Source organism: Mytilinidion resinicola (genome assembly GCF_010093595.1).
Source record: "Mytilinidion resinicola strain CBS 304.34 unplaced genomic scaffold BDZ99scaffold_17, whole genome shotgun sequence".
In the NCBI taxonomy this organism is placed as follows: Eukaryota; Fungi; Ascomycota; class Dothideomycetes; order Mytilinidiales; family Mytilinidiaceae; genus Mytilinidion; species Mytilinidion resinicola.
Window position 1 is genome coordinate 102,482 of NW_022985453.1, and position 27,889 is coordinate 130,370.

The following is a 27,889-nucleotide window of genomic DNA, read 5'->3' on the forward strand; positions in this document are numbered from 1 at the left end:
CAGCGTCTATTACTAGCAACTTAGGCATATAATTCACCTCTAAGTTCTAGCAGCACCTTTATTATTAGTTACAATTATTACTTAATATATCTACCGCCTTCTACCTAGAAATAGATAGTTAAATAGAAATTGCTAATACTAATATAAAGAAGTACCTATAGGCTTATATATAGTATATATAAGATAACTAGTATAACTTACTACCCTTTGCGGAACTAGTTGCTAATACCCACGTTTTAGCTATAATAGGCCTGTCCTTTTTCTTCGCTAATTATAGCTATAATCCACGCTTAGAGTTAGAACTGCCTCTAGCTAATAGTAAGAAGATTTCTAAAAATAGGGAGGTTAAACGCGAACTAGCTAATAACTTTACTTAATACTTTAAAAATATTAAGGTCTACCTATAGAACTGTATTATATAGGCTTAGAAGGAATAAGCTTACTAAGTTAACCGCTACTATAATACTGCGGCAGATATACGCGTTAATAATATAGTCTAGCTTAACGCAAAGAATATTAAGCTAGACCGCGCTAAAAAGGCGCTTAATAATAAGTTATCGGCCCTTTCCGCGTTAATAAGGTTATTAATCGCGGCGCAGCTTTCTAATTAGACCTGCCGTCCGACACTAAGATATACAACGTTTTCTACCTATTACTACTCTAGCTTAATACTTCTAAGCTAATTAAGGGCTAGAACCGGCCTAAACCTACACCACCGCCTAAGCTAATACAGCGCGATAATAATAATAAGCCTGTTAAGAAATAGATAGTTACCTAAATAGTTAACTTATAAATTTAAAATAATAATATATAGTATAAGGTCTACTATATCGGTAATATAAGGCTATATAGATACTGGCAACTATCTAAAAATATTAAAGGCTGCCTTTATAAAGTCTTTAATTTCTACTACTGCAACCTATAGAAACCTAAACCACCTACTTACTTTATTAAACTAAAGAACTAAATACTACCTACTTAGAACTACTAGAATATTACTATATTATTATAATACGCCTATATTAGCTGTCTACTATATAAGTTTATATAGTAAGTCTTTTTTTATATTTATATTTTTATAAAAGCTTAGTTTTTAAAAAAGGGGCATATATTATATTATTCCTTAGCATTCTCTTAGTAGTTATCGAGGCCTCGGATCATTACGTGCATGGACGTCACGTGATCCCGGGCCGAGGGTTCTTCCGGCGCCTGGAGTTCTGCCGGCGCCCGGGGTTCTGCTGGCGCGCGCTTAACTATATAGTAGGCCCGTGGCCGGAGCCTTTTTCTTCTCCACGCAACTTTGTTAATAGCAATACAACCCTTTTCCAGCCACGAACCTAACACTAACTTATTTTCTACTTTTATAGTGCGCAGGCGTTGTTCTATACTAGCTGCGGCTATAACTATATAGGGGCGTAGCGTGTTTAGGGTTATAGCTATACCTACAGCTATAGTTCCTTATAATAGCAGTAATAGTATATAGCTACTCTAGCTATAGCTATAGCTATATATATATTAGGTTATTATAGATAGTATAGCAGTCTATTAGAGTTAAAAAATAAAAGTATTATAAGTTTTAGACTATTAAAAGGCCTAGTCCTGCTAATTTAGTATATATATATACTTTATAAAGTTATTAAAATAGTACTAAACCTGTCTATTTACTAGCTTAGACTATAGGTAAAATATAAATTAAATATAGAACTAGTAGATAAGCTTAGCAGCGCTATAGTTTAGCTTACCTATAATATTAAGGAAATAGTTATAGAAGGTAGTAAATATATTAGTACCTATTTTTAGGGTTTTAAGTTATATAACGGCTTTAGCCTTAATATTATATTTACTAAAGCCTTTATCTAAAAACTAAAGGGCGTTAATATTATTATAAATAATATTCTGGCGATAATAAGCCTAGATCCGCTTAAAAGGTTTCTTAGCTAGAACGCTTTTAATATAGTTTAGCTTAAAGTTATCTATTTTATTAGGAAAAGTATAGTAGATCTTTACTAAGACCTTACTGCGCTAGATAGAGTAGTATTTACTATCTATTCTATTAAACAGAGCTAGATCCGGCTAGTAATAGGCTAGTTATAAAGATAAGGTAGTCTAAAAGTATAGAAAAGTGCGTCTATTATAGTAGTTACTGCTATTATTACAGCAATAATCTTAGTATAGAAAGGGTAAGCGCTAGTTATACTTACTATTGCTATATATAGTGGTTTCTAGTAGAGTATAGCCTAGTTTATAGTATATACTATAATTATTCTTTTAACTATAGTAGTTAGGTCTATAGTTAATATTATTATCCTATTATCCCTTATTATTAAAGTAAATAGGGCCTTTAAACGCCTTAGTAGTAGGCTTAGACTATTGTTATTAAAGGTTATATATATATAACTTAGTAGCTTAAAGGTTAATTTTAGTTTAATTAAGATTTATTTTTAGCTAAGTAATCTATTTATCTATATTATTATACTTATTTTCTATTTTATTCTTTTCTTCCTTCTATTCCTTAATAGCAATTCTATACTTACTTATATAGATTATAGTGCTTTCTACTAAAAACCTTAGCAGGTAGAAAGCTATAATAGGTTTTTTATTAATCTAGCTATAGAATTTATTAGGGGTTTTAAAGTAGCTGCCTTCTATTTACTTAACTAGAGCACTAATATTATATAGACTAAGTAGGAGGTCTAAGCTAATTAGCCTAATTATTTTCTAGAAGTTGCCTATAATAGTAGTAGAATTCTAGGTATTAAGGAATTTACTAGGTAGGTATATATTATAATAATGCTATAAGCAGAGGTATAAAGCTTAGATAGAAGTATTAATTAAGTGCTATATATAGTATTATATAGAGGTTTAAGACGTTGTGTAAGGAATAGGAAATTAGAAGCGCCGGCGAAGAAGATATAGCGGTGGGACGTGCGCATAGCGCGAGCTTACGAGTTCTATGCGAGATTAGGTAACAAAGCTATATAATCTAGACACGTAATCGGCAAATTATAGTAGGTAAGGTGTTACAGGTGGTTACTATAATAGTATGCGCTAGTAATAGCGGTGTTAAGTATTTTACTAATATACTTGCGCCTTTTATTAGTGCGATTTTTTTCTTATAAAAATAAGTAAGAAATTACTAGAACCTATAGCTCCTTATTTTTTTTAAATATATTACCTTAAGTATTACCCTTTTTATTATACTGTGTTTATATATAAGAAAAGTGCGGTGCGCCTTAGTAATAACTAACCCCCCTGCACTAAAGGGAATATTAGAGTTATAGAGTTGCCTGCCGCTTAGCGCGTTATTAAACTCCAGTATATTTAACTATATATAATAAGGTCTAGGCTTTATTAATATAGAGTAAGTAGGTAAGTTAGTATAGAGTATATTAGTAGTTGTAGTTAGTAACTATATAGCTAAATTTTAAAGCTAGCAACTAGTATAGGTGTATATATACAGCAGTATAGCTATATAATTTAAAAAGAAATTAGGGTTTCTAGGTTTCCTTAGATAATATAACCTAGTATTAGAAGTATAGCTAAAGAAAAAATTATATTGCTATTAATAAGGTTATATAGAAAGGAGAAAGGCTCTAGCTATAAGCTATATATATAGTAGAGCGCGTAAGGCGCTAGAAAAACCCTTAGCCCGGGATTACGTAATATCTATATATATAATATCCTGTAACCTTAATAACTACTAAAAGAACCTAAAAAAACAGCGTAATAACTATTCTATAGTAAGCTCTATTATCTATCTATTACTACTTTTTATAGCTAGCTATATAGCTATACTACGCGCTTTTATAGGCGCCGCTTTAATTAATCTTTTCTACCTATATATACTATACTTGCTCCTTCTGCCTATATATACTATACTTGCTCCTTCTGCCTATATATACTATATATACTATATATACTATACCTTTTCCTTTTTTTTTCTACTTAGGTGCTCTATATATACTATACTACTTTATACTACTATAGTACTAGTACTAACCCCTTTAATAAAAGTAAAAGTTAATAAAAGTAGATATTAATAAAGGAAAAGGTTAACTAAAAGCTTAATAAAAGAGCTTAATAAAGGAAAAAGCTAATTTAGTAAATAGTAACTAAGTTTTTATTATAGTAGTAAGCTAAGTATTTCTAGCTTTAAATACTATCTAAATACTTTTTACTTTTTAATAGCGTGTAAAAAGGCCTTATAGTTACTTATACTACTACTAATTAGAAGGCTAGATAGCTTTTTTATATAAAAAGGCTATATATTTTAAGCTTATAAAGGTAGAGCCTATAACCTAAAGGTTAGAATATAGGTACTACTTTACTATAAAAGTAAAAGTTCTAAAAGTTAGTTAATAAGCGGTGCGGTGTGTATTTAAAATAGGTGTAATATTTTTAAGTTACGGCTTTAGGTAAAGGAAAAATAAAAGGAAGCGGAGGAAAAATAAAAAAGAGTAGAGGAAAAATAAAAGGGAGCAGGTTTTATGCGCAGATCTATTACTAATAAAAAGTAGAAAAGTTTAAGTATACTGCTAGTAAAGCAGCCTTAGTTTAGGTTAATATAATATAGGTATTAAAAATAAACTAAAGTTATAGGCGTACTACTATATTTAGAATATAAAATAGGCTTTAGAATTTCTTTAACTATTAGCGCCTATACTAGCTAATAGAGGAAACCTAAAGGGGATATATATTTACGCCTATACTAGCGCAGTTAAAAAGGTTTTATAGTAAGTTAGCCTTAGAAAACAGTGTTATAAGCCACTAAAATTAGCGGCTAAAACGCTGTTTAATTGTTTAAAGTAGTAATTTTTCTATATACTAAGCTATTTTCCTAAGTAATATATATATAGCTACCTTTAAAAACTATAAAAATAGGTATTTAATAGAAACTAATAAATATCTAGCTTAGGAAAATCTATAAAGCTATTCTATAGTATTTTTTCTATATAATAGGCTATTTTCCTAAGTAATATATATAACTTATACTATAAAAGGCAGTTTAAATAGCGGTTTAAAAGGGTTTTATATATAAATATATATAATCTAAATAAGGATCTAACTAGATAGTTGTACGAAGTAAGATACGTCTTAGCTAAGAGCGTCCTAGCATCCTTGCCTACAGTTCTGTCGCATCTAGACAAGTCAAAAATTCCGTGTCGTCTTACTCCGTTACTAACATCGTTGAACCCAACGTATAATCCCCATCCCGATTCGAGGCGTTCGAAGTCATGGCGAACCCATTTGCAGGCAAGATCGCGATAGTAACGGGCGGGTCGCGCGGGATTGGCGAAGCGATTGCGCTGAACTTTGCGCAAAAGGGCGCGAAAGCTGTTGCAATCACGTATCACTCAGAGAGCACAGCGGCGGAGGCTGTCGTTCAGGAGATCAAGCGCCTGGGTAGCGATGCGTTGGCTTTCAAGGCGAATTTGCTTGATCCGGAGGTGGGACATAAGATCGTAAGGGCGGTACTGGAAGGTTTCGGCGTTGATGGAATTGATATACTAGGTATCCCCATCATTCCTCCTTTTCCGATCGTTCCGTTACGTGAGCCTAGATGAAATTGTCCTAACGGCCTCCAAAGTCAACAATGCTGTCCATCGCGCGCCTCATACTTCCTTTGATTCAACCACCTTAGCGGATTTCAACGCCCAGTTCTCCAACCTCAGCGGCCCCCTCTTTGTCACGCAAGCGGTTCTCAAAGTTATCAATGCCGGCGGTCGCATCATCATGATAAGTTCTGGGGCAGCTAAGATGCCCATTCCGGCGACGATGCTATACGGCATGGCCAAGGCCGGACTCGAGTACATGACCAAGACGCTGGCAGTGCAGTATGCAGCGGAGAAGAAAATCACGGTGAACGCGGTCCAACCGGGGTTCACAGCTACCGGTAAGTTTTTCTCAGAGTTGATTCAATTTCGATCTGAAGCTGAACCGAATGCGCTTCTCCAGAAACAGTTCTGCAGTATCCAGCAGATAGGATGGCAATGATGGTGTCGAGGCCAACGGCGGAGAAGCGCCTTGGAACGGTCGCGGAGATTGCGCATGTGGTGGGTTTTTTGGCGGAAAAGAAGAGCAGCTGGGTCAATGGACAGGTGATAGATGTCACGGGTGGAATATTCTGATCATCGCAAAAGGGATCGTAGGCCTCCAGCTTCTTCGCTTTTTCGTTGCCTTTCTTTCGCCATATTTCTCGTTTCCATTAGAATGGCTTCTCGTTATCGTACCGCCACTTACAAGAGAGAATCACTCCGCCTCTCGACTCCCAGGTGACGTCGATGGAAAAGCCACCGGGACGGTGAGATGGCGGCATCCACGCGGGGACTGTCTCATCCAGGGCGATGAGGATGAAGCCATATTTTTACGGCAATTATTTCCCAAAGCGGCTGGTAGCGGCTTCATCTTCAAACCAGATTGATTCAAATTTTACGTTCAAACACCGGCAAACTAAGTGACTCGAAACGCCAGAAGAAAACTTTTTTGCTTCCCGCACTAATGTCCGCCGTTCTCTTTTCATAAATTTCATCACAAGTGCCTTCTTCTTTTCTCAGGATCGAAAGTTCCCGTGTCTGCTAGTCTTGGGGCAATGCTTTCTTCTTAGCCACATATGGCGCAGTGAGCAAATTCGCTGCTTTCCCCTTAGAGACTGTAATACCGCCTTCTACACTCTAAATATGATTTCCAAGTCATCATTCACCAGCGAGGGTATGTCTTGCCAGACCGCGTTCGAGATTAGTCGCTCCACTTTCGTCGGGAAGCGAATTTGTCCCCAGTCTAGACATTCATGTTTACCCTCGTCTCCAAGTTGCAAGTCTTCTTTCAAGCCATGTCTTGCTTCATCACTTTCCGACTCTTCAATCACCTGCCCTCTGCTGCCAGAATGCCCGAGCAACAGAAACTCCCGAAGACGGACAAGGTCTCCAAGACATCATACTCTCACTCGGAAAAGATTACCCACTATGAGTCTGAGGATACAGTGGAGTCTACGAAAATCCCCACATCCTCGCGCGCCGCTCCTCAAGCGAATCGTCCCACTCCTTCAGTGCGAGGTCAGGACTCCGACGACTCCGACGAGGAAAACGAAGAAGCGCTACTCATCCACCGCTCGGTACATGCCAAGTATCACGCACAGAACGCGGATAAAAACACGTTGGAGCGATCTGACAGTCCCTCAACGCAGGCTCAAGCTCCCCTGAAGCCAACTCAGGCCCTCTCAAAGCAGGTTCAGGCTTCTTCGAAGGAATCCCAAGCAATCATTCACCGCAGCGATTCCCCATCCTCGGATTCTTCAGAGACTGACGTTGACTCGGACGAAGGACTAATTTTACCAATGTCAAAGGCTGGAAGACGATGAAGCGCAAGTTAGGATTTGCCCACCAACTCAAAGACATGAACGAGCGGTATCAAACTCAGCAAGAACTTCGGACGGAAGCGACGTCGAAATACCCAGAGCATGCAAGGCTAAGCCCCGAGACGGACAAGGGAGCTCGACGTGAGGTCAAAGAAGAACTTAAGATGGCGCGGCGGAGGCGAAAGGCAGAAGAAGCGAGGTTTCAGGAGAAGACCAAGATGGTGGTCGGGGACTCAAAACGTAACACGGAAGACGAAGCTGCAGAGGAAGCGCAGGCTTCTCGACGCTGATGCACGCTAAAATCCAGGGCAGTTTTGTCGTCGAAGCCGGTCCGCGAGGGGGGACACGAGCTGAAGAAGAGGCGCATGATGATGGAGAGGACCCGGTCGCGAGAGCCGGAAGAGAGCGGGCAAGATTTTTCTTTCCCAGAGTCTGAAGAGGCGGAGGCTCCCGTAGTAGATGAGCAGCCAAAGTCCTCGCAGTCGGTCAAGAAAGGGGCCGCGACGAGCGATCCCATCCATACTGACTCAGCGGAGAACTCGGAGGAGGAAACCTGCACGATCCCTGACAATGACAGCGGAGACGCATTTCTGACCGATCCGATGGACGTGGCCGATGATGCTCCCGATCACGTCTCCTCTCCCGCTGCCAGGGCAGACCACCGTACCGATTCAGCTCATGTTAGGCGACCACATCCCCCATTCCACATTCCATTCCACTTCCCTCCCCAACTATCCTTCCTAACTCCGCTGAGCGCTCATTCGCCCACGAACTAGCCGAAGACGCCACAGAAGCCAGAGCCATTCTCGTCGCACAGGGTACCGTTCCCCGACAGTTCATCAGTTACGACACCAGCCATATTCCCCCTCAACAAACCCTCAACATGCTCGACAGCAGATTCGGGCAGTGGCGGGGCGAGAACCCGTACGATGAAGTGCTCATTCTGGAGACTGGTTACTTTGAGGAAATTGTCGAGGCTAATGGCAAATATCGTCTCAGTGGGATGGTGAGAAATGGCTTTGATGGGGGCTATGAGCTTGGTTCTGGAGCGTGTCTGGAGCGGAGAGAGTCCTAGTAGTTTTTGAGCTCCTTCGGTCGTTTTAGTCGTGGCTTCATGCCCATTTTGCCTTTTGCCGTCACACAGAATCAAGTTACTACTCTACAGCAAGCAACATATGAAACGAACTGAAGTTACAGAACAAATTGCTTCTAGTGACACTTACTCTTCCCAACTCAATGCATCCGGCCTTACATTCTAAAATGATTCTGGAAGTCTTACTACACAAAATAAATGAGACCGTTGATAAGGCCTGTTGAGATTTTTTGCATTGACCCTACAAAATTTGAGTAATTACGTTCTATAATTACCCCGAAGACCTATTGGAGGATTTGATCACGTGGACATCAGGCGTCGCACTGTAGCTCTATACTGCTTATACTAGGACCCAATATTCGCCAAGGTGGGTGTTGAAATGATATTGAGCAAATATCGAATCAAAGGAAGCTAGTACGAACGCTCATCTCTGTTTTCCCCTCCAACATAAAAGCAAACGTTTTGTCTGGGATCATCCATTCAATGAGCAAGCCAACGCCAACAAACCTTACCAGCATTGTTTCATTCATATACTTATAAGCTGGAGCCGGTGACTTTCCTGCTCCCACTAAAGCATTCGTTATATAATGATTTCTGGGTCAACATTCACCCACATGTAGAAGCCTGTCCAGCGGAACGCTGACATATTTGCTTCCACTGGGTGGTGAGGCCTCCCCATGGGACAGGGGCCCCTATATAAACCCCCTCCTCTAACTCGTAATCTCGATCATCTACCTGCAGTCCCCACTCCACACTCCACACCACCACCCACAACATTTTCCCCACAAGTCCGGTCCAATCCAAACCAACCTTCACCACCGCACATTATTTCCGATACCCATCCTCCACCTTCTACCAAGATGCCAAAGCAACGAACACTTGTCAAGGAGGACAAAAGGCGCCAAGCCCCATATTCTCGCACCCAGGAGACTAGGGCTCCAGCTCCGTCCCGTGCTACAAGGGATCCAATCCCCTCTCCTGAACCTTCACCACCTGAACACAATCCCAATTCTTCCCCAGCAAAAGCGAAGGGCCAACCACCACCTCCTGTCGCAGAAAGAAAACCCTCTGCCAAGCGTACCATCGAGAAGGAGCGGATGCTGGAAGAGAGAATCGAAATATTCAGGAGGGTGGCTGCGGTATGCGAGGATCGTCACAAACAAAACGTCCAGATTGACTGGAGAGAGCGATTTTGGGCACACGTCAAGGGCGATTGCGAATCCTACGAGAAGCAATTGGAGGCAATGGAGAAGAGGGGAGCGAGGCCGAAAGGACACAAGAACCGCGAAATATGCCGGGAAGCCTTGAAAATACTTTCATATGTTCCTCGCTCTCCAAAAGATCTTGCACGTCGTCCGATTTCACTTTCTTCGCAACAGGTTCAGGACAATGTCGGAAAGCAATCGAAAGGAGGCTCCTCTAGCCTAGATCATGGCAAGAACACATACCAGCAACCCGAGGCTTCATCTGGCAAACCTGTCCTGGGCGACGAGTCCAGCCCCGCCCCAGAGCGACGAAATGCAGAAAAGGAGACGAAGAATGAGCAGAGGGAACGGCAGCAGACGGCCCAGTTCAGGAAAGTAGCTGATCTGTGTGAAGCTCAGAGCAAGAAGGGGATCTCAATGAATTGGACGGATCCATTCTTAGCAGGTGTCAAGGCCCGTTGTGAACAGGCCAATCTGGAGTATACATCCATGCAGATAGGGAACAGTGAGTCGAAAAAGAACGCGAGCCTTGAGATTTACCGCGAGGCCCTGAGAGTATTAACATATACTCCGCTCTCTCCAACAGACGCTACGCTATGTTGGATTTCAGGTTCCGAGGATCAGCCAGATGGTCAAACGGGTCGACTGAAGGCATCGAATGGGGAGAAAGGCAAGTCTTCAACAAAAGCCGAGAGGGGGGCTTCGAAGAAGAACCCTGTTGTAATCGAAGATACCGAGGAATCGGACGAGGAACCTGCCACCAGCACCGAGAGTCATGGCCCTCGTACCGATGATGAAGAGGCAGACGACGCTATGGAGGATGTAGAGGAGGGCTCTGCCGAAAAGACATCTCCATTCTACACCAAAGCCCAGGACTACGACGATGACGAGGAGGCGGAAGACGTAATGGACACTGTAGAGGACCACGTCCCCGTAGAAACCCTCACTCGCCACGCCGACAGACAATTGAACAAGGCCGTAACTACCGTAGCCCCTACCATTCCCACTACCACTCCTCCTCGAGCGACTTCTCGAACCAAGGCAGCGAGGACCTTCCTCGAAGAGCTGGCCGCCGACGCCGCCGAAGCTCGCGCCCTCGTCGCCGGAGGAGGGATTCCGCGGCGCTTCCACAACTCAACCTCTACCATTCCACCTCTCACTCCCACACTTGGCCTCGTCGCAACCACGGCAGCTCGCACAATGATCGAAGAGCTAGCTGGAGGCGCCGCCGAAGCCCGCACCCTCCTCGCCGAAGGCGGGATCCCGCGGCGCTTCGTAACTTACGACACGAGCCACATTCCCGCGCGCCCATCACTCTTCAACAATCAGGGCAGCAGGTTCGGGCCGTGGCGCGGGGAGACCTTGCCCGGAACCCGCTCCTACGGCGACGAGGAGGTGATTGCCGAGCGCAATCGGAAGAAGTCCCCGGAGTGGAACGGGGAAAAATATGTCCAATGCCAGTGGGACAAGAAAGAGGAGACGTGGAAGGTGCCGGGGACCAGGCCTTTGTAGGGCCGTACTGGTTCTGGGCGGTGGATGACTGGTTTCCCTTTTGTTTTGCGGTCGACGATTCCAATTCGAGATAGATCTTGTTATAAGCGAAAGTGTTCAATATTTCAACTTTCTCTTAAGACAGAGAGCACAAGTTTAGCATAGCCCTACTCAGATTATCCATTGACTTTTGGGACATTGATGAGTTTGAGAAGTGTTCGAGATACCCTCGAGCAAGAGATATTCATAGAGAATAAATGGAGTGCAATCAGACATTGGAAGACCAAGCGCGATGTGACGATGAACGAAGTGACTTGAACAAAACCATTTGCATATCTAAAATTTCCCGCCTCTGAGATGGGCAGAAAAGTACCAATACTAATACCGTGCGCCGCACTTTAGCGCCAATACCCAAAGCCTAGCAGACAACAAACCCCAAGAGCGGTAGCCTCTTACCTGGGATATCATACAACACCGTCTTCGTCACTCATTTCCATATTCCAGAACGCCTCCCTCCGCATTAAACTTCCCTCTCCCGTTCAACAACACGGCTCTTACTTCTTCCCGAGCGAGCTCCCAATACTACTCGGCGCGAGGCTGCTCAACTTGCTCCCCAACCAGCTCCCACTCCACCAGGAGCTTCCTGAGCTACCCCACTTCCTCCGTCCACCGCCAAGACCAGTCTTGCCCTTCATCCTATCACCCCATTTGAGACGTCCCTCGGCAACGCTGTGAATGATGTTGATGATGCCGAATGCACTCGATCCAATCGCTCGGAAGAACGCGAGGCCAGCGACAGACCACAGGATGAACTTGAGGTAGAAATTGTTCTTGACCGTGGTGCCAGAATACGCTTCTGACACACTCATAGCAAGGATCGCGTTGGCTACCATCCAGATAACGACCATGTAGGTCCGGACGGCACGGTAGTAATCCTCTTGCGCCTGAGACTCGGAGATGCCAGGGACGGGGACTTCGATACGGTCACGGAGATTTCGAAGCGCTTCGTCATAGCCGGAGTCGATGTCGAGTTGCTCTGAGGGCATCTCGAGCTCGACAATGTTGCCACCAGACTTACCGCGCGCAGATCCTAAGTCGGTCATCTGGATGTTGTCACCCTTCGTGCCCCAGGTGACGTCGTGAGCATTACAAAAGGCGTAGACCTGGAGCGTGCAGATATAACTCGGGAGAAGGGCGAAGTATTGCCCAGATGAAGTAAACATGTGCCAAGGATCCAGATACAAGAAGCTCATGAGGAAGTACAATCCGATCGTGGTAGCGGTTGAGATGATCAGGTTGGTAAAGACGTTATTGCCGAGGGTTTTGACAGATTTGGGGTCCTTGAGCTGGATGACCACAATGTAGATAGATGCAAAGGTTGTATATGCCATGATGCAGCTGTAAACGATCATAGAGGAAAGGAACATCTTCTTCGCGCCCTGCGGCCGGTTACCCATGGAGAGGATGAACTGCATGCAGATGAGGAGGACGGTCGTGTAGCGAAGGATTGCGAAGATGTATTTGCCGATGGAATGACCGAAGGGATCGAGTTTAGGATCTGCCAGCGAGCCCGCGATGAAGTAGAAGGTGAGGTAGAAGTTGGCGAGAGAGAAGTAGGTGAACAGAAGGGAGACAAATTGGTAGACGAATTCGATGTGGAGGAGGATCTTGCGCCAGAGAGTGTGGTCCGTACTCCAGACTTGTCGGAAGTGAAGGAGGGAATAGACGGCGGCAAAGAAAGCACCATTGAGCCAACGACGACGCTGGGATATGAATTCTGGAACAGTGTCTGAGATGATGTCAGCAATGAAACTTGGAAGATGTTGATAGGAATTTTGGGTCCGTGACTTACCTGGCACATCCGTCTCTCCCGTAGCGCTCTTTACATACTTCAACACCCACCGCTCACTTCTCTTCGCGACCAACTCCCAACAGAGAATCCGATCCTCGGCCAGGTACATGTTTGCAGTAAAGACGTCGGCATCTTGGCCATGCAATGTCTCACCCTTGAAATACTGGCTGAGTGGGCCATGACCAGTATGGTCATTCTGCAGTGCGTGGTATCGATATGCTGACAGTGCACCAGGAAGCACCGTGATGTAGCCAAACACTGACTCTAGCGGCTTGTCGAGGATGTTCGACATTTTATATTCGAAGTTCTGGGAAGCAACGAGGGGGTTCAACAAGCCCAGCCATCCTTTGCCTTTGCCAGCCTTGATCTCACCGGCGGCACCGGCAACGTTGGAGTCGTTATCAAACGCTTTCCATAGATGGTAGAGGGCCTTGGGGCCTGGTTTCGTGCCGACATCGAGCAAGATGCAGACGTTCGGATTCAGCGCGCGACCAAATGCGTTGAAGAACCATCGATGTGAGTTGAGCTTCTTCTCATTCTTTTCCTTGAGGCAGAATATCATCTGGCACGGTACAATACCCTTCTCAGCTCCTTTAAATTTTAGATCAGAGTCTAGCGAGACTTGGGTGGTGTATTCGTAAACATGGCCTGTGACCGCTTTCTGGTTGACGTTGTTTTTGGCGATACCATCCTGATAGCATCCCATGGCGGCTAATGCATCCAACGTTCGAGGGTGAACCTTCTGACGACCATCAGAGATGATGCAGACCACGATCTTCTGCCATCCGTCTTTGCCCCAGGTTCGCGATTTCGTACGCGAGCAGAAATGGGAAATGTTGCGCATGACGCCGTGCATAGTCCGCGTGAAGTCAATCTCGTTCTCATTGTACATAGTGATACAGATGAACAGCTCCGTTTCTCGAGAGTCGATGTTTTGTCGAAGCTTATATCCACGTGTAACGAAATCATCAGGGTCGCAAGTCACAGCGGTGTATCGCATATGCGTAAATTCGACATCATCCCGCCGTGGCAGAAAACTGTAGAGAATGGTCGGGATCTTGCACTCCAGAATCAGCTCGCCGTTGATTAGGCGAACTTCCTTCTTCGCCATTTGAGCGTGCCTGGCACCACGTCTGGCTTGCGCTCCTTCCGGAACGGGTCCATAGTGATCCGTCTTTTCATCTGTAACGGTGTATTCCTCGGTGAATGTAGACTGAGATGCGAACGAATCCCGGTGGTTCAGGTCAGGGCGATCATTGGGAGGATCTGAAAAGACATCATCGTCGTCAATAGGTATGGATGCCGATTGAGCAGAGGTCAGGTTCGAGGACAGGTTGGAATCTCTCGACACAGGACGTCCGCCAGCGAAAAGTGGTGCCGGAGGCAGTGGCCGCTTCGGACTACCATATCGCGACGAAGGTGTTCCAGGTCTTGGGCTTCCATTGATATCCACCGGCTCGTATGATACAGTCGAAGCAGGAGGTCGTGGCCAATCTGCTGAAGATCTCGATGGACTCCATGACCGAGTTGGGGATCTTGCAGGCGACGCCGCGCGGTAAGGAATGTAAGGCGGAATCTCCGACTGAGGTGGCAGTATCTCAGGCGCATTATCGACAACAGAGGGCGCTCGCGAGTGGGAGTGTAGTGAAGATGTGGAGGGGTGGTATGAGCGCGTCAAGGGACTCGGACTGTGTTTATCTAATGAGTCTACGGGACTGTTTTGGGGTTTAGGAGAGAAACGGTGTCTGAAACGGTCCTTGAGAGACTTCCTCTTGATTTTTTGCGGTTTTGCTACCGGTTGGGTAAGTGACGAGGACGCCTCACGGAGGAGATCGACAATTGCGGCCTCAGCTGCAGCTTGTTTACCCGCCTCCCCGGATGAAACCGTACGATCGCCAACCTGCGCTACAGTACTAGGAAAGTCGGAGAGGAGAGAAGTAGTAGGAGACGGAACGGGGTCCTCGAGAGAAGAATCTGGAGCTACATACGATCTGTATCCGCTTTCCTCCGCGTGTGTCAACAATCGCATGGTCGCGCCTCCGCTGTGCTGGTGTGTAGGCGTTGTGGAGTCCTCCTCTTCATTCGAATGATATGATGGAGGTTCCCCATAGCCAGGCGGCGCATTTCCATTCGGTGTGTATGGCCTCGACATTGCGATGGGTGCCGCGATGGGCGGGGAGGACGGGGTGGAAGAGGGTCGGTCGATTCAGTGGATTGCACGCAACAATGTTCGTCGATGAAGAGATGGTAATCCTCGAATGTCGAGTACGGTAAGTATGCGCGCTAGGAATGATAGCAAGACAATGTCTTTGGGGTGGGGATGCGCGCAGTTCGCAGCTGTACCTGGGGCGCAGCTCGCGGTTCGTGTTTGTCGCCAGGCGTCGCGAAGGGCAACGAGCCGCACAGACCACCCCGAAACCGAGACATCCATGCGTGCAGTCCGCAATTGTTTGGAGCGGCTCCGAGAGGTTGACATATCGTAGATACGGTTCGAATCATGGGATTTCCTTACGATACCCTATATTATCTTCTCAGCGATAGATTTAATCTTTCAAAACACACCACGTAACCACCAGTAGATCAAGTCTAGGCCTTACTATGTATTGAAAGCCCGAGTAATCGACATATCCAATCCGTTCGTAGTACTGCCTGTGCTTCTCTATACATCGCAATAGAACACCCTCCCACAAGCTCGGTGGTCCCTCCCATGGCCCTCTTTCTCTATCTAACAAGGCCTGATCTGCAAACCATTCGTAATCGGGAACCTCCTCGCATTTAACTGGCAAGAAACCTCTCTGAAGATCCGCGGTGGACCAATTCATCTTCATCATCGGCCCACGAATCGTAATGCAACCCAGAGCCTGCCTATCCACCCCAGTTTTGTCCAAATACGGAGCACAAAGGTCTACTATTTCGCATCGAGGCTCCTTAAGAGAAATGGGAGTCCGGTATTCACACTCTTGATTAACTGCAAACCAAGACCACGTTGGAGCTAGCATTTCTGAACTCGATCGCCTCGGGACTTCGACCGGAGAGTTTCGAAGTGACCCGGTCAAGTCTAACACCAATGTTCCTTCCCAGAGTCCCGCGAGATACCTGCAATCCCGTCTCTTCTCATAATAACTCGCAATTCCCAGGATGGCCCATTGTCGGTCTGAAACCTTTGTCAGGTCTAGTGCGGTGTAGTCGGCGACTGCTTTGTGCCACAGCAGTGCCCAGTCCATAGACTGTTGTGGGAGGCTCAATTCTGATGATGGAGCCTCGATATTGGCTAATGAGCTGTTGCCTCCAGTATCTTTTATCATCGGGTCCCGGTTGTTGAAAAGACTACCTGTGAAAGCCTCGCCACACTCACAAAACGCCTCTTGCTTACATTGCCATCGCAGTTCATTCGCACTGAAGTGTAGAACGCACCGTGACAGTGCCATTTCCTGATATACCCATCCTCGTGAAAGTAAAGGCTCGAACCTCAAGTCTGGTTCCCGGTGATTGACATCCCACTAAACCTGGACCCGAAAACGTGATCTATTCTCGTCGAACCCTTCGAAGGTGTTACGAGTGGATACAAACATGCCGTTAGCATCTCCCGTTGCCCGCGTGGCGGCAATTGTAAGAAAATTACCCTGTCAAATGCCAGCTATAAGTTTTGCTTCTCTCTCCTACTCTTTCAAATCGTATTGAACGATACAAAGACTATCAATCTAGAGGTACCTGATATCCAAAGCCTGAGCTACAGTAATGGCATCTTGAAGCGACCAAGGGATGGACTGCATCATGACCTTGACCGAACATTTGGTTGTTTGCAAAGTCTTCGTCACTCCCCAACAGTGGCTAAGGCAAGCATATATGCCGCGCTCACCGGGTGTTGCCTCGTGTAGCTGTATATGATACGTTCCGTTTCCAATATCCTGCTCACGGGTCGGTAGGAGTGTCGTGTCCTCATCTCCGTCTGGATATCGACAACGTGAATGACTCTGTACACAACTGTTCAACCACGACCTAGCGATCCGGAAAGCGTCCGGGCCTCCGGTAGCTCCCAGCATCTGCCCAATCTCTGCCTGCAATAACTAGAATCGAATCCATTCCCAAGTGGTATTCTTCTTCCAATTTGAAATGAAGTTTATATTCTTTCTCTGACTCAGATCGACCGTGTGTAAAAACCTGGAGATCTGGTGGCTCTCTTATCAGTGCTATATCTGGGTGAAAACTCTCTAGGATCTGCTTCAGTGAAATACACTTATAACAATCTAGTCTCCTTTGCTGCAAAAGACGGTCGGTACTTAAAGAGTCATATCCCACTCCAAATTCCCCAACGAGTGGTTCCTTAGATAGGGATTTACCAGCACAAAGGTCACAGAAACTGCCCATCGTCTCTCCATACAGTTGTCCATTAGTTGCGCTTCCGTCCACACTTCTTTTCCGTTTAAGAAACGCTCTTTCGTGGGACTCCATCCTGAACAAATAGCCTAAGATTCTGCACCTACCAGATTCTGCATTGGATACTTCTCATCACTCATGCAAACGTCGATAGTGAGATGTAGTACTACCACATTTTTAAACATGCAAGTGGGACGACGTGCGACTACAATTTTTTCGGTTGTTCCAACTCCTTAAATTCTTCAAGACTGTCAACCCGAACTGCAGACGCCGGGATTGGCCAGGATCAACTCGTACACTTTCCTAAAGTCCGATGCCTTCGTCGTCCAATGCTGGGCAGCGACTTCATCCACCTCGACTAGGTACTCAAGCATGTACTCGTACTAGGTTAATCGTCCTTACGCCCGCAGCGCAGCAACGCCTCAGCCGGTAGCCAATGTTTCCAGAGCCAGAGGCAGCGTTAGCTATCGAGATCCTACATCCTGACAGTACACCAACGCAAACTCGCACTCATCAAAGAAAGAAAATGACATTATTCCAATCCCATTCAATGCTCCTCTACATCAATTAGACATACCCTAGAATGCGCCATCCCTCGCATGCAGGGATTCTAACAACCTGACCTATCACCATGATGCCACCCAGAAAGCCGTCATAGACGCCTGCGCCGATATGCGAGTGGAGCCCGTGATCACTTCCAAACCCCAAGAAGGTATATAGATGATGAGATAATCCCCAGTGATTGATTGCAGATAAAAGTTTGCGAACGTGAGAGCAAGCCATGGAACGAATGCGGAATGAAGTATGGAAAGACACTTAGTCCTTCCATCGGCGGAGGAACTTGGCCATGTCATCTGAGGGCATGGGCGCAGCGGGTGCCTGTAAAAGTCATGTTAGTCCGCATTCGCAACAGCACATGTGCAGATGAGGATGAGTATGCAAAACGTACCGAGTTCTCCATGCTCTTCACGCTGAACGTCTGGCTCAACGTTTGCGTCGTGACCTGCTTCGGGGTAGGCAAGAATGTTTTCGCAAACGTCACAGCGCTCGTGGGGTATTGCGGCGTGGCGCTCTTCTTCGTGATGCTCGTGGGAGGAACCGGCTGCATAGGCGCAAACTTGGTCAAGCCAGTCTGCAGGGTATAAGGGACATTGTATGCGGCAGGATCGGCTGGCTGGGCGGGATTGGCAGCATCAGCGACTTGGTTGACGGTGGGTGGACCATCGGTTCCAGTCACAGCTTGGGCAGCGGCGGCGTAGGCGGGTGGGAAGGTGCCTGTCATTCCAGTGAGGGAAAAGCGGTCGGAGTAGTTAATCACTTGTCCTCCTTCGGTGGCGACAGAGATCATTTTGAAGAAGCTGTTCATATGGTCAGTCTCTGTTCGTCCAAAGAACTCAAAGCTGGTATTTCAGGAGTCCATATCGAGGGGTAGAGAGACGTACTAGGCGTTCTTGATGGTGCTCGCCCCAACGCCGATTCCGACCGTTCCAATCGCCTTGTTTCCGGCCGTAAATGTCCCCGAGGTTGTGATAGCAGTGAGTTGCAACTAAAGCAGAGTGTCCGTTAGTTTTGCATCTTCTTGTCCGCTTTCATCCTTACAATCGTGGCATCGTCGTTTCCACCTGCGCAAAGGAAGAGCTGGTAGCTCTTGAGATCCGCTATCGCCGGCGATTCGCCAGAATCCTTCCATTCCACCGTTATGGATCCTCCGCCTGGCATGGAATCACCAGCTTTCGGACTTGTGAACTGGATGTCGGCGAGGGTGAAGGGGGCAAGCACCGCCAGGAGGGCGAGTAGCCGGAATTGCATGGCGGAGCGAGTGCGGGGTGGGAAGATGTCAGGGCGATGGTATCTTTCGTTCGAGATGAGGGTGAATACTCGGGCGCTTGGCAGTAACGAGCGTGGTGGTGAGCGATGAGGTGGTGTTTCAGTTGTCCGTCGGCCGTGAATTCCACAGTCCCAGCAGCCTTGGCGGACGGAATTTAGTTCCGCCGTGCCGGATGCGCATTAGCGTCGTGTGGCGGTCGCCCCTCCCGATCAGACGTGGTTATAAATAACTGAGGTGCGTCACAAGGTGTTTAGCGTTGAGCAGTGGAATATTGGAAATGCTAGGTCACTTGAGACAGAAATCTAGTGAATAGAGGGGTGACTAGATACCGAGCATCACTAAAATGTTCGTCTCAACGGAGCCTCAGTACGTGAAAAGAACATCTGTAGCAGCGTTCTCGATTAGGGTTAACTATATACAATTCACGTCGTTGAGTAGTGTACAATCATGGCGAAGGCTGCTCCGCGCGAAGAGAATAGGCTGAGAGGCCGAAAGGCTGATAAGTGCCTGTTTTTTTTTCGATCCAACAAACATGGACAAAACGCCAGGGGTAGTCGCCAGTCTCCAAGAACCAAACTCCTCGATTCTCGCCGGCTGGGAACGAAATGCGCATAAGGAATGATACCAGGATGTTGCGGTGACGGAACTAAAATTCACGTCGACACCACGGCGTTCCTCGCACGCAGGGGTATGCGTGGTTGGAGTTGGAATGAGGCCGGGAGCTTTGTGCATACACTGGCAGCAGCTGCGGCCCGCTGGAACAACATCGTCTTCTGGTAAAGCGACTCCGCAGTGACCTGGAGGTCGAAGTCGATCAAGTAGCAAATACTGATCTCGAGCGCCTTCAGCTCGTTCTCGCTGACCCCACCCACCCCCGCAAACCGCTTTTGAGGGTATCTCAAGTCCTCGAGGGCCTTCATCGCGACACGTAGACTCCCGAGAACCAATCGGTGTACTGTCCTGCCTGTCACAACGACTAGCTTATCCTCCACAGCCAGCTTGTGAATGTATGTGCCGGCAGCAAGGTAGACGGCTGCGGACATTGGACAGTATCGCTGGAGGCGGTTAAGGTACTCTTCGAGAGTGACTCCAGGGGCTCGTCTCGAGAAGAACTTGCGGGCAATGGCCTCTTGCTGCACATGGTAGGGCTCCGCATTCGCCCCGACATCTGCGGCCGAGGGTTCGGCCATGGAGGCCTCTGGGCTCCCAAGCTCGACATTCTTGAACTTGGGCCCTTTGAGATCATCCGACGGGACTGGGGTAGCGGGGCGGGAGGAGGTGCGTCTGTGGTGATGGCGGAAATTCTCCTTCAAGCTGTCCCGGTGAAATCCACCTGGAGTCGCAGGACGGCTGATGGGGGGAGTTGGAGGCACCTCGCCAGTTGCATTCGCCAACGCATTAACAGCCCGCCACAGCATCTTCATGGCCGTCTCCGGAGAAATGTCCGAGACAAGCCAGTCCCCGTCGGCAGGCGGAGAGGGAGCATCTTTGTTGGGGGAATGGATATGAGGTATGACGCCTTGGTCCGCGGAGGGGTTTGGCGGGGAGGGAGGGTTGTAGCTGGAGGTCGGCGGGGAGCCAGCAGAGGTGGTCGAGTCTGAGGACGCCATTGGGATAGGCAGAGAGCTAGCTTGGGTGTCGTTGAGGGCGGTTAAAGACCATGGGCTCCAGGGTAGGACGTTGGGGAGTGCGGAGAAGGGTGCGGTGAAGGGCCATCCGCTGCGGTGAAGGGTGGCAGTGTTGTGTGTTTAGGAGGAGGGTGGCTTGGGGCACATAGGTGTGTCGTCCCGCACGCGCATCCACATTCTTGTCGGCAGCGCGCCGGCGACTCGTGACTGGAAGAGCGTGTCTGTTTCCAAATCTCCGGGAGTGGATGCGGGCTGGAGGGCGACTTTAGCCGGCCCGCAGCCAGCGCAGAAAGACCACGCCGCGGTTGGGCACGGCGGGATGGGGATTTATGGGACCGGTGCCCGCGTCGAGGCAGCAGCGGGTGCAGCGATATTGAGGTTGGAGGTCTGGACCGCGTGGGCTGCGATGGCAGGTGGAGTTGACGATGGCCGGGGAGTCGGGACGGCCAGGCGGGTGAATTGAGGGGGCACGTGGAGGGGTGAAGGAGCACACATAGCACGAAGAGTCGGCGTCTCCCAGACGTCGACAACACCACGGGACCGCCACGCCGGCATCTGGCGATACCGCCCGCCGCCGTGTTGGGGACCGCCTGTGCCAGTTGCTGCCTCCTCATTCCCCGAGTAGTTGGGCCTCACGCACTCGACACCGGATCCAGACGGCCGCGATGCATCGTGTTGGGCAGCTTCAGCCACCGGACCTCCAACGCCCGCCGGCTGACCGAGGCGACGTCGAAGGAAGCCATGGCCCAGGTACCGTAGCGGGGCCCGGTCGAGTTCCTGAGATACAGCGATGAAGCTTGTGCAAGCGCCTTTGAGAATGCCATACAGACCCGATCCGCTTGCGAACCCAGAAGCTGCCGCCCCTTCAATTGAACGGGCTTTCGACGTGAAAACCGCAATCCATTTGGTAAGACGACAGGACAGCCCAAAGACTGAAAACTGTGCCGGGTTTGTCCCCCTGGTCTGCGTCTATTATTCTATTCGATACAGTAATCATTACTTATGCATTCATGAGGCCACTGTCTCCTGTCACCGTCTCGATCTCGTCCCGATCCTATCGCCGTCGAATTTCAGCGGATCGAGCTCCATTTCATCTTCGATGTCGTTCATTCACTTCCATATGTCACTGCTTCCTCCCCTTGAGAGACTCGATGAGGCCATTTGGTCACCCGCGTGCTTCGCCTCATCCAAAAGCTGCGTTTTCTGGACAGTCCACTAGGTGACTGGGTCCCTGGCCAGGTACCATCCTCGCTTTCATATCCTCAACCGCGACAGGCTCCTCGATCTTCTAGCGAGATCGCCATACAGCGGAGTCTAGCCCGACCAGATCCGCCTCGAGGTTATGGGTAGACACTTTGCCGGGTTCGAGGGTTGAACATTGAAAATGAAAAAGATGACAGGCCGCACAACCATTCTAACGACGGCGAACACGATTCATTTCTCGTTACCTGTACAACACCTGTACAAACAACGATTGTCAAACATGCAGCATTCGAATAGAACAACGCGTCGTTACAAAGGTAGCACGACTTGACAGGTAGTAGCTACTACACGTCCACAACAGCCGTGACGCATGTCCTAATGCCACTAGCGATGAATGCCATTAGTAAGTAGAGGGCAGCATGTAATATGATTTTATATCGCACAGGTAAAAAGTCACACTGATAGCATCGAGGGCCAATGACCTCATCACGTTTTCAAGCTCATAGGATTCAGGATCTACACCAGCCCCGCAACTGATTGGTACCGTTACGCTGCTAAACAAGCTACAGCCCTGCAACCCGCCTATCTACAGGAACACTGCAACACCAGCTTACAACCTCTCCCAGACTCATATACGAGTTTCCTTTTTCTCCTTCCTCTCGTCAAGCCGGGTTCGAGCATTTAAGCGACAAAATGCTTTTCAGTACTCTTCTCCTATGGGTCGGGACCGTCGCGGCGCTTTCCACCAAGGGATTATATGATCTAATCGAGCGCCGACTACCTGGCCATGCAAACGACTTCTCATTTTCCCTTGATGATGGCTATCGATCTGGAGGACATGATACCCGTTTTCTCAACGACACCTACAGTATTTCGACGACTGAGAATGGCACAATTGCAATCACTGGTAACTCCTTGAGTGGACTTGCCACAGGCTTGCATCGCTATCTTACCGACTTCGCTCGTGTCGATATCCATTGGTTCATTGGCAGTCGCCTGGATCAAGCTGCCAAACATCTCCCCCGTCCGAAGACCACTACTTCCGGCTCCAGCATCGTTCCGTGGCGGTATCATTTCAACACCGTCACTTTCTCGTACACCGCCGCCTTCTGGACCTGGGAAGACTGGGAACTCGAACTCGATTGGATGGCGTTACGCGGCATCAATCTCCCCTTAGCCTGGGTAGGCGCTGAAAAGCTCCTCGTGGAAGTTTTTCAAGAGATGGGCCTCTCCGACACTAAAATAACCTCGTTCCTTAGCGGACCCGCATTCCAGGCCTGGAACCGTTTCGGAAACGTCCAAGATTCTTGGGGCGGCGAGCTGCCGTCGTCCTGGATCTCTAGCCAATTCGATCTTCAAAAGAAAATCCTAGTCCGCATGACAGATCTCGGAATGGTTCCCATCCTTCCCGCCTTCACCGGTTTCGTGCCAAGGGCTTTCCCTGCAGTCTACCCCAACGCCTCCGTCATAAACGGATCCGCGTGGGAAGGGTTCGACGCAGACTACACTAATGTGACCTTTCTCGAGCCTTTCGACCCTCTCTTCGCCAAGATGCAAGAGCTCTACATCCACAAGCAAGTTGAAGCCTACGGCAACATCACACGCTTCTGGACGCTAGACCAACACAACGAGAACGACCCTCAATCTGGCGACCTCTCTTACCTCAAAAACACGACGCTGAATACCTGGAAAGGCCTCAAGGCCGCCGATCCCAGTGCGGTCTGGGTTATGCAAGGCTGGCTCTTCTACAGCAACATAGACTTCTGGACCGAGGAACGCGTCAAGGCCTACCTTTCTGGCGTCGAAAAAGATGAAGACATGCTCGTCTTGGACCTCTTTTCCGAGAGCCAGCCCCAGTGGCAGCGCACGAAAGGGTATTTCGGCAAACCCTGGATCTGGTGCCAGCTGCACAACTACGGGGCCAACATGGGACTGTACGGCCAAGTCGAGAACATCACCGTCGATGCCATTGCCTCACTGCACTCAGAGACGCCGCCGATTGGCTTCGGCCTGACTCCTGAAGGGCAGGAAGGGAACGAGATCGTGTATGATCTCCTGCTCGCTCAAGCCTGGGATGCAAGCCCTATATCCACGAAAAAGTATTTCCAGGACTGGGTACAGGCACGTTATGGTCCCGCCAAAGTCCCGCGCGACCTAGAAACAGCATGGGATATCCTGCGCACAAGCGTATACAACAACATGAACCTCACCTCGAACGCGGTCCCCAAGTCCATCCTCGAGCTCTCCCCCAACATCACCGGGCTCGTGAATCGGGTGGGTCACCACCCCACGGCGCTGAACTACGCCCCTGACACCCTCATCGTAGCGTGGAAGCACTACCTCGCCGCCTCCCACTCCTCCCCCGCCCTTTGGGCAAACCCAGCCTACCAACACGACGCAGTCGACATCACCCGCCAAGTCCTCGCGAACCGCTTCCTCTCTCTCTACACCGACGCCATAACCGCGTACCACACCTTCAACGCCTCCAACAGCCCCACCGTCTACGCCACCCTGCTCGAGAAGAAAGACGAAATGCTGACAGTGCTGCACACCCTCGACGCGCTCCTGTCTACCCTGCCCCAGTTCTCGCTCAGCACTTGGCTCAATTCTGCGCAGTCCTGGGCCGGCAATGACACGGCTGAGGCAGCGTTCTTTGATTACGATGCGAGGAATCAGATCACGTGGTGGGGGCCGGGTGGGGAGATTGCGGATTATGCAAGTAAAGGCTGGGGCGGGTTGGTGGGCGGGTATTATGCCCCGCGGTGGGAGGTGTTTTTTGAGTATGTGACGGTAGCCGGGAAGTGGAACGACACCGCTGTAAAGGGCGCTCTCAAAGCATTCGAGAGCGGATGGCAGACGCAGGGTGAAGGGGGAAAGTTGAATGAGGAGAAAGTGGGAGGGGTGAGGGAGGTGGTGAAGAGGGTGGTGGGTTTGGTTGGGTAGAATGGGGCGGGTGGATGTGATATTTGCACGTAGAACATTAGAGTGCGGTAGTAGACGCTTGACGGCGGTAGCGCGAGGGAAAAGTAACCAGTCACTAAGACGCGATTTGTAAGTCCTGAGATATGACATTCAAGTGCAAGATTTCATGATGCCTCGAGGGGGACTTGATAGTAGCTTTGGGAAAGCCCTTGAGGTGGACGACAATCTAATTTAGAGGGTGCAGAGACTGATATCTCGCGTGAGATTTGATAGCAAGTCAGGGAACCTCAAACAGGAGGAACGCGAAGGAAAAGCAATGATCTGAGTGTTCCGATCCAAGGTGTCGTGAGCGTACATTTTATTCGAATATACCATGACGCCACGAGGCACCTCCGATAGCGGTAGATGGCCAGAAACCCCCATCACACATCCACGCAATTCACAGCGACATCTCGCAAACTAGCTTTTAGATTCCACTACCATAAGAAGATCTGCCTAGGTACCATCGACATATCCAAGTAATCCCCAGCAGAATCAAATCCAAAAGCATAGTCCCACTATGGCCGCAGCACCAGATCCCGTAGCCATTCTCCAGTGAAATACCCAACGCCTTCAACTCCAAATTCCCAATAAAGCCAAGATAAATAGGAAATCAAGATCAACCCCAAAATCAAGTCCAATCCACTACCCACCATCAGGCGCAGCCCATCAAGCCGTCTCAAATCAGCGCGAAGCCGACTTGAGCATCTGCTCAACCATGGTATTGTAGAAGCCCTTATCCCAGCCCACGCACTCGAGGTACTCCCAGAACAACCTCAGGCCCGGCGGGTCATCAACGTCCGGCTGCATATTCATTAGCATACATCCCCACAACTCGATTCACAAAAGCGTGGAGTATCGTACCTTCTCAAACGCCTCAAGGATGTTCTCCTTCTTCAGCAGCTTGATCTTCATCCGCGAGTCCTTATCCCAGGTCTCTAGCTTGCGCAGGTAGGACGCGATATCGTGCTCAATCTGGGTCTGCACGGCCTCCTCCTCGCTTTCTTCGGTGATGTTGGTGCGGGCACCGAGGTTTCCGGCTGCACCGCCGATTTTGCCGCCTTTCGGGAGACGGCCCTGTGGAGGAGGAGTGTTAGTAAGATTCTGGGGGATGATTGAGGCTGAAAGCCAAAGGAATGGAAGGGAGTAACGTACCTCGTACTCCGGCTTGGGGAAGAAATGCTTCATCAGAGCCTCAGTGACCCACTCTGGACGACCAACCTCCGACAGAGTCTCTGCGATGTGCATCTTCGTGCTATGGGGAACATCTTCCTGCAAGCGATCATAGTCCAGCTTGTCGGACCAGCGGGATTGGGAGTAGGTGCCATAGTACGTGTAGCGTGTCTGGAGATGTTTTCCCTCGCGGCCAGGAGGGGTGGCGCCGTTCAGCTCTTGCTGAAAGGGGTACTCGATCTGCTTGGTATACTGGGAGTTGCAGATGAAGACGGGGACGTTCTCGTAGGCAGCGCCGGCTTCATCGCCATCGTACTCTTCCGGGTTTTCGTTGAAGAAGGCCGTCAAGATGGCGCCGTGAGCGCCTGGACCAACAGGAAGGTATGGTTGATAGGTGCCGTCGAGCAAGTAGAAGGTGCGAGTTGGAAGCACGCTACGACCGTGGCTCGGAGGAACATAGAAGAGACCTGGGGACCATTCGATACCGCCCAAGAAGCTGCGGATGAAGTCAAGGGTGAAGGTCATGGTCTTGGTCGTGGTCGTGGGCGGAATGATATTGATGTTGGAGTCCGGTAGCGGAGTCAGGTTACGGATGAACATCGGCAGCTTGTGGGAGAATTGGGTGTAGATGTCTTCCTTGGAAGGCATGACTGTTTCCTTCTCCTTTCCCTCCAAAGGCGCCGCCTTTTTAGGTGGCTCTGGATCGACGCGTTTACCTCGCAGGTGTGGCGGCACGCTGACTGTGACTGGATCAGGCTTTTCTGACTTCCCGTTGATGTTCAAGGCTTCAATAACTTCGACGACGTCGACACCGTCGAGTGTAGCAGAGCTGGCCGGTGAATCGGTCACTGGCTCACTGTTAGCTTGTCTGAAATACCGGTCCAATCGGCTTGAGTTGACTTACCGACACCCATCTTCGCTTCAAGAGCCAAAACTCTTAGCTGCAAAGCGTGAAAGTCGGCTTTAGAGACGTAGTTGTTTCCACCATGCTGAGAGGCCTCCACATGAGCACCCGTTGGGCCAGCGCTCCAGAGGCTACCGTGATGTCTTGAGGGCATCGCGCTCTGCGTTTTGATGGAATGGTCACGATGGGCGGGTAGCATATCGGCTCTGGCGGACTATGGTTTTAGGGTAGGTTGGAGTGATGTGAGCACACTTAGAAAGATCTGAAAGAAAGAGATTAGTGGCTGGCTTAGTTCCAACGGAGTCTCAAGCGCTCAGAAGGAGAGGCTCGTGTGAAAGCAAACAGGACGGATGTGACGAAGAGGGGAGAGTCGGAGCAAGGCAAAGAAGAAACCAGATTCCAAAGTGAGTGAGGAGGTGAAGAGGGCCACTATTGACGGGGCCACTATTGGCGATGAAGATAGGTAGTACGATTGCTTACCAGTGGTGTTGAATGTGATCAGGTCAAGACGGTGCAGAAAGTGTCACGTAGCGGAGGAGGAAGGGATTAGGGTGGTGATGAATGAGGATTATATGGCCCACGAGAGACGGGATGATACGGGGCGGCTACCTGCTCAGACCTCACTTAGAACAATAGCCTGAATAGTGACTGTTACGAGGAGAATAGGAAGAGCTTATCGGTCGGGCACTAGATATCTGAGACGTATGAAAGTACACCTGGCTCCTTACCGAAGACGGCGACTGCCAGATCAGAGCATGCGATACGTACGGACGAGCACTATACTAGCTTTTGGTTCTCATATTACTCATCCTGCTCATCC

General features: G+C 48.7%; 10 protein-coding genes across 10 annotated transcripts; 4 read left to right on the top strand and 6 right to left on the bottom strand.

The window, feature by feature from the left end:
• Positions 1-5,163: 5,163 nt before the first annotated feature.
• Positions 5,164-6,437, top strand: BDZ99DRAFT_423124 (NAD(P)-binding protein). The gene is made up of 3 exons (XM_033717015.1): positions 5,164-5,511; positions 5,588-5,893; positions 5,956-6,437. Exons 1-3 carry the CDS (start codon positions 5,235-5,237, stop codon positions 6,126-6,128), a joined length of 756 nt encoding a protein of 251 aa, XP_033572754.1. The 5' UTR covers positions 5,164-5,234; the 3' UTR covers positions 6,129-6,437.
• Positions 6,438-6,829: 392 nt separating this feature from the next.
• On the top strand, positions 6,830-8,498 carry BDZ99DRAFT_501397 (uncharacterized protein; the record flags this gene model as incomplete). The annotated part of the gene is made up of 4 exons (XM_033723809.1): positions 6,830-7,225; positions 7,360-7,594; positions 7,667-8,034; positions 8,109-8,498. 4 exons carry the CDS (start codon positions 6,830-6,832, stop codon positions 8,427-8,429), a joined length of 1,320 nt encoding a protein of 439 aa, XP_033572755.1. The 3' UTR covers positions 8,430-8,498.
• An 809-nt stretch (positions 8,499-9,307) lies between these two features.
• Positions 9,308-11,164, top strand: BDZ99DRAFT_574087 (uncharacterized protein; the record flags this gene model as incomplete). The annotated part of the gene is made up of 1 exon (XM_033728345.1): positions 9,308-11,164. The coding sequence occupies one exon, from the start codon at positions 9,308-9,310 to the stop codon at positions 11,162-11,164; it is 1,857 nt and encodes a 618-aa protein (XP_033572756.1).
• Positions 11,165-11,290: 126 nt separating this feature from the next.
• Positions 11,291-15,024, bottom strand: BDZ99DRAFT_449451 (putative chitin synthase; the record flags this gene model as incomplete). Its single annotated transcript, XM_033718114.1, has 2 exons — positions 11,291-12,932; positions 12,996-15,024. The coding sequence occupies 2 exons, from the start codon at positions 15,022-15,024 to the stop codon at positions 11,698-11,700; spliced, it is 3,264 nt and encodes a 1,087-aa protein (XP_033572757.1). The 3' UTR covers positions 11,291-11,697.
• A 1,012-nt stretch (positions 15,025-16,036) lies between these two features.
• BDZ99DRAFT_360225 (uncharacterized protein) lies at positions 16,037-16,456 on the bottom strand (the record flags this gene model as incomplete). The annotated part of the gene is made up of 1 exon (XM_033714667.1): positions 16,037-16,456. A coding segment is annotated over one exon (420 nt), but the record flags the coding sequence as incomplete, so codon positions are not given.
• Positions 16,457-17,817: 1,361 nt separating this feature from the next.
• BDZ99DRAFT_98523 (beta-1,6-glucan boisynthesis protein-like protein) lies at positions 17,818-19,295 on the bottom strand. The gene is made up of 4 exons (XM_033729090.1): positions 18,972-19,295; positions 18,815-18,918; positions 18,322-18,730; positions 17,818-18,251 (listed from the first exon to the last, which is right to left on the bottom strand). The coding sequence occupies exons 1-4, from the start codon at positions 19,179-19,181 to the stop codon at positions 18,189-18,191; spliced, it is 786 nt and encodes a 261-aa protein (XP_033572759.1). The 5' UTR covers positions 19,182-19,295; the 3' UTR covers positions 17,818-18,188.
• Positions 19,296-19,598: 303 nt separating this feature from the next.
• Positions 19,599-21,231, bottom strand: BDZ99DRAFT_466154 (cyclin-domain-containing protein). Its single transcript, XM_033720702.1, has one exon. The coding sequence runs from the start codon at positions 20,808-20,810 to the stop codon at positions 19,854-19,856; it is 957 nt and encodes a 318-aa protein (XP_033572760.1). The 5' UTR covers positions 20,811-21,231; the 3' UTR covers positions 19,599-19,853.
• BDZ99DRAFT_524042 (uncharacterized protein) lies at positions 21,156-21,917 on the bottom strand (the record flags this gene model as incomplete). Its single annotated transcript, XM_033725854.1, has 2 exons — positions 21,156-21,786; positions 21,862-21,917. The coding sequence occupies 2 exons, from the start codon at positions 21,915-21,917 to the stop codon at positions 21,156-21,158; spliced, it is 687 nt and encodes a 228-aa protein (XP_033572761.1).
• A 534-nt stretch (positions 21,918-22,451) lies between these two features.
• Positions 22,452-24,974, top strand: BDZ99DRAFT_501402 (putative alpha-N-acetylglucosaminidase; the record flags this gene model as incomplete). The annotated part of the gene is made up of 2 exons (XM_033723810.1): positions 22,452-22,476; positions 22,545-24,974. Exon 2 carries the CDS (start codon positions 22,725-22,727, stop codon positions 24,972-24,974), a length of 2,250 nt encoding a protein of 749 aa, XP_033572762.1. The 5' UTR covers positions 22,452-22,476; positions 22,545-22,724.
• A 552-nt stretch (positions 24,975-25,526) lies between these two features.
• BDZ99DRAFT_98708 (uncharacterized protein) lies at positions 25,527-27,660 on the bottom strand. The gene is made up of 4 exons (XM_033729091.1): positions 27,070-27,660; positions 26,148-27,013; positions 25,857-26,069; positions 25,527-25,796 (listed from the first exon to the last, which is right to left on the bottom strand). Exons 1-4 carry the CDS (start codon positions 27,266-27,268, stop codon positions 25,677-25,679), a joined length of 1,398 nt encoding a protein of 465 aa, XP_033572763.1. The 5' UTR covers positions 27,269-27,660; the 3' UTR covers positions 25,527-25,676.
• Positions 27,661-27,889: the final 229 nt, after the last annotated feature.

Bases quoted from the DNA above. Each gene is read 5' to 3' on its own strand.
- BDZ99DRAFT_98708 (XM_033729091.1), bottom strand. From the start codon at position 27,268: ATGCTACCCGCCCATCGTGACCATTCCATCAAAACGCAGAGCGCGATG. The intron at 27,014-27,069 runs GTAAGTCAACTC...ACAGTGAGCCAG, and splicing joins TGAAGCGAAGATGGGTGTCG to TGACCGATTCACCGGCCAGC. The intron at 26,070-26,147 runs GTACGTTACTCC...CCTCCTCCACAG, and splicing joins TCCCCAAGCCGGAGTACGAG to GGCCGTCTCCCGAAAGGCGG.
- BDZ99DRAFT_98523 (XM_033729090.1), bottom strand. From the start codon at position 19,181: ATGCAATTCCGGCTACTCGCCCTCCTGGCGGTGCTTGCCCCCTTCACC. The intron at 18,919-18,971 runs GTAAGGATGAAA...ACTCTGCTTTAG, and splicing joins GAAACGACGATGCCACGATT to TTGCAACTCACTGCTATCAC. The intron at 18,252-18,321 runs GTACGTTTTGCA...TGACTTTTACAG, and splicing joins TGAAGAGCATGGAGAACTCG to GCACCCGCTGCGCCCATGCC.
- BDZ99DRAFT_466154 (XM_033720702.1), bottom strand. From the start codon at position 20,810: ATGGCGTCCTCAGACTCGACCACCTCTGCTGGCTCCCCGCCGACCTCC.
- BDZ99DRAFT_423124 (XM_033717015.1), top strand. From the start codon at position 5,235: ATGGCGAACCCATTTGCAGGCAAGATCGCGATAGTAACGGGCGGGTCG. The intron at 5,512-5,587 runs GTATCCCCATCA...CGGCCTCCAAAG, and splicing joins TGATGGAATTGATATACTAG to TCAACAATGCTGTCCATCGC. The intron at 5,894-5,955 runs GTAAGTTTTTCT...GCGCTTCTCCAG, and splicing joins ACCGGGGTTCACAGCTACCG to AAACAGTTCTGCAGTATCCA.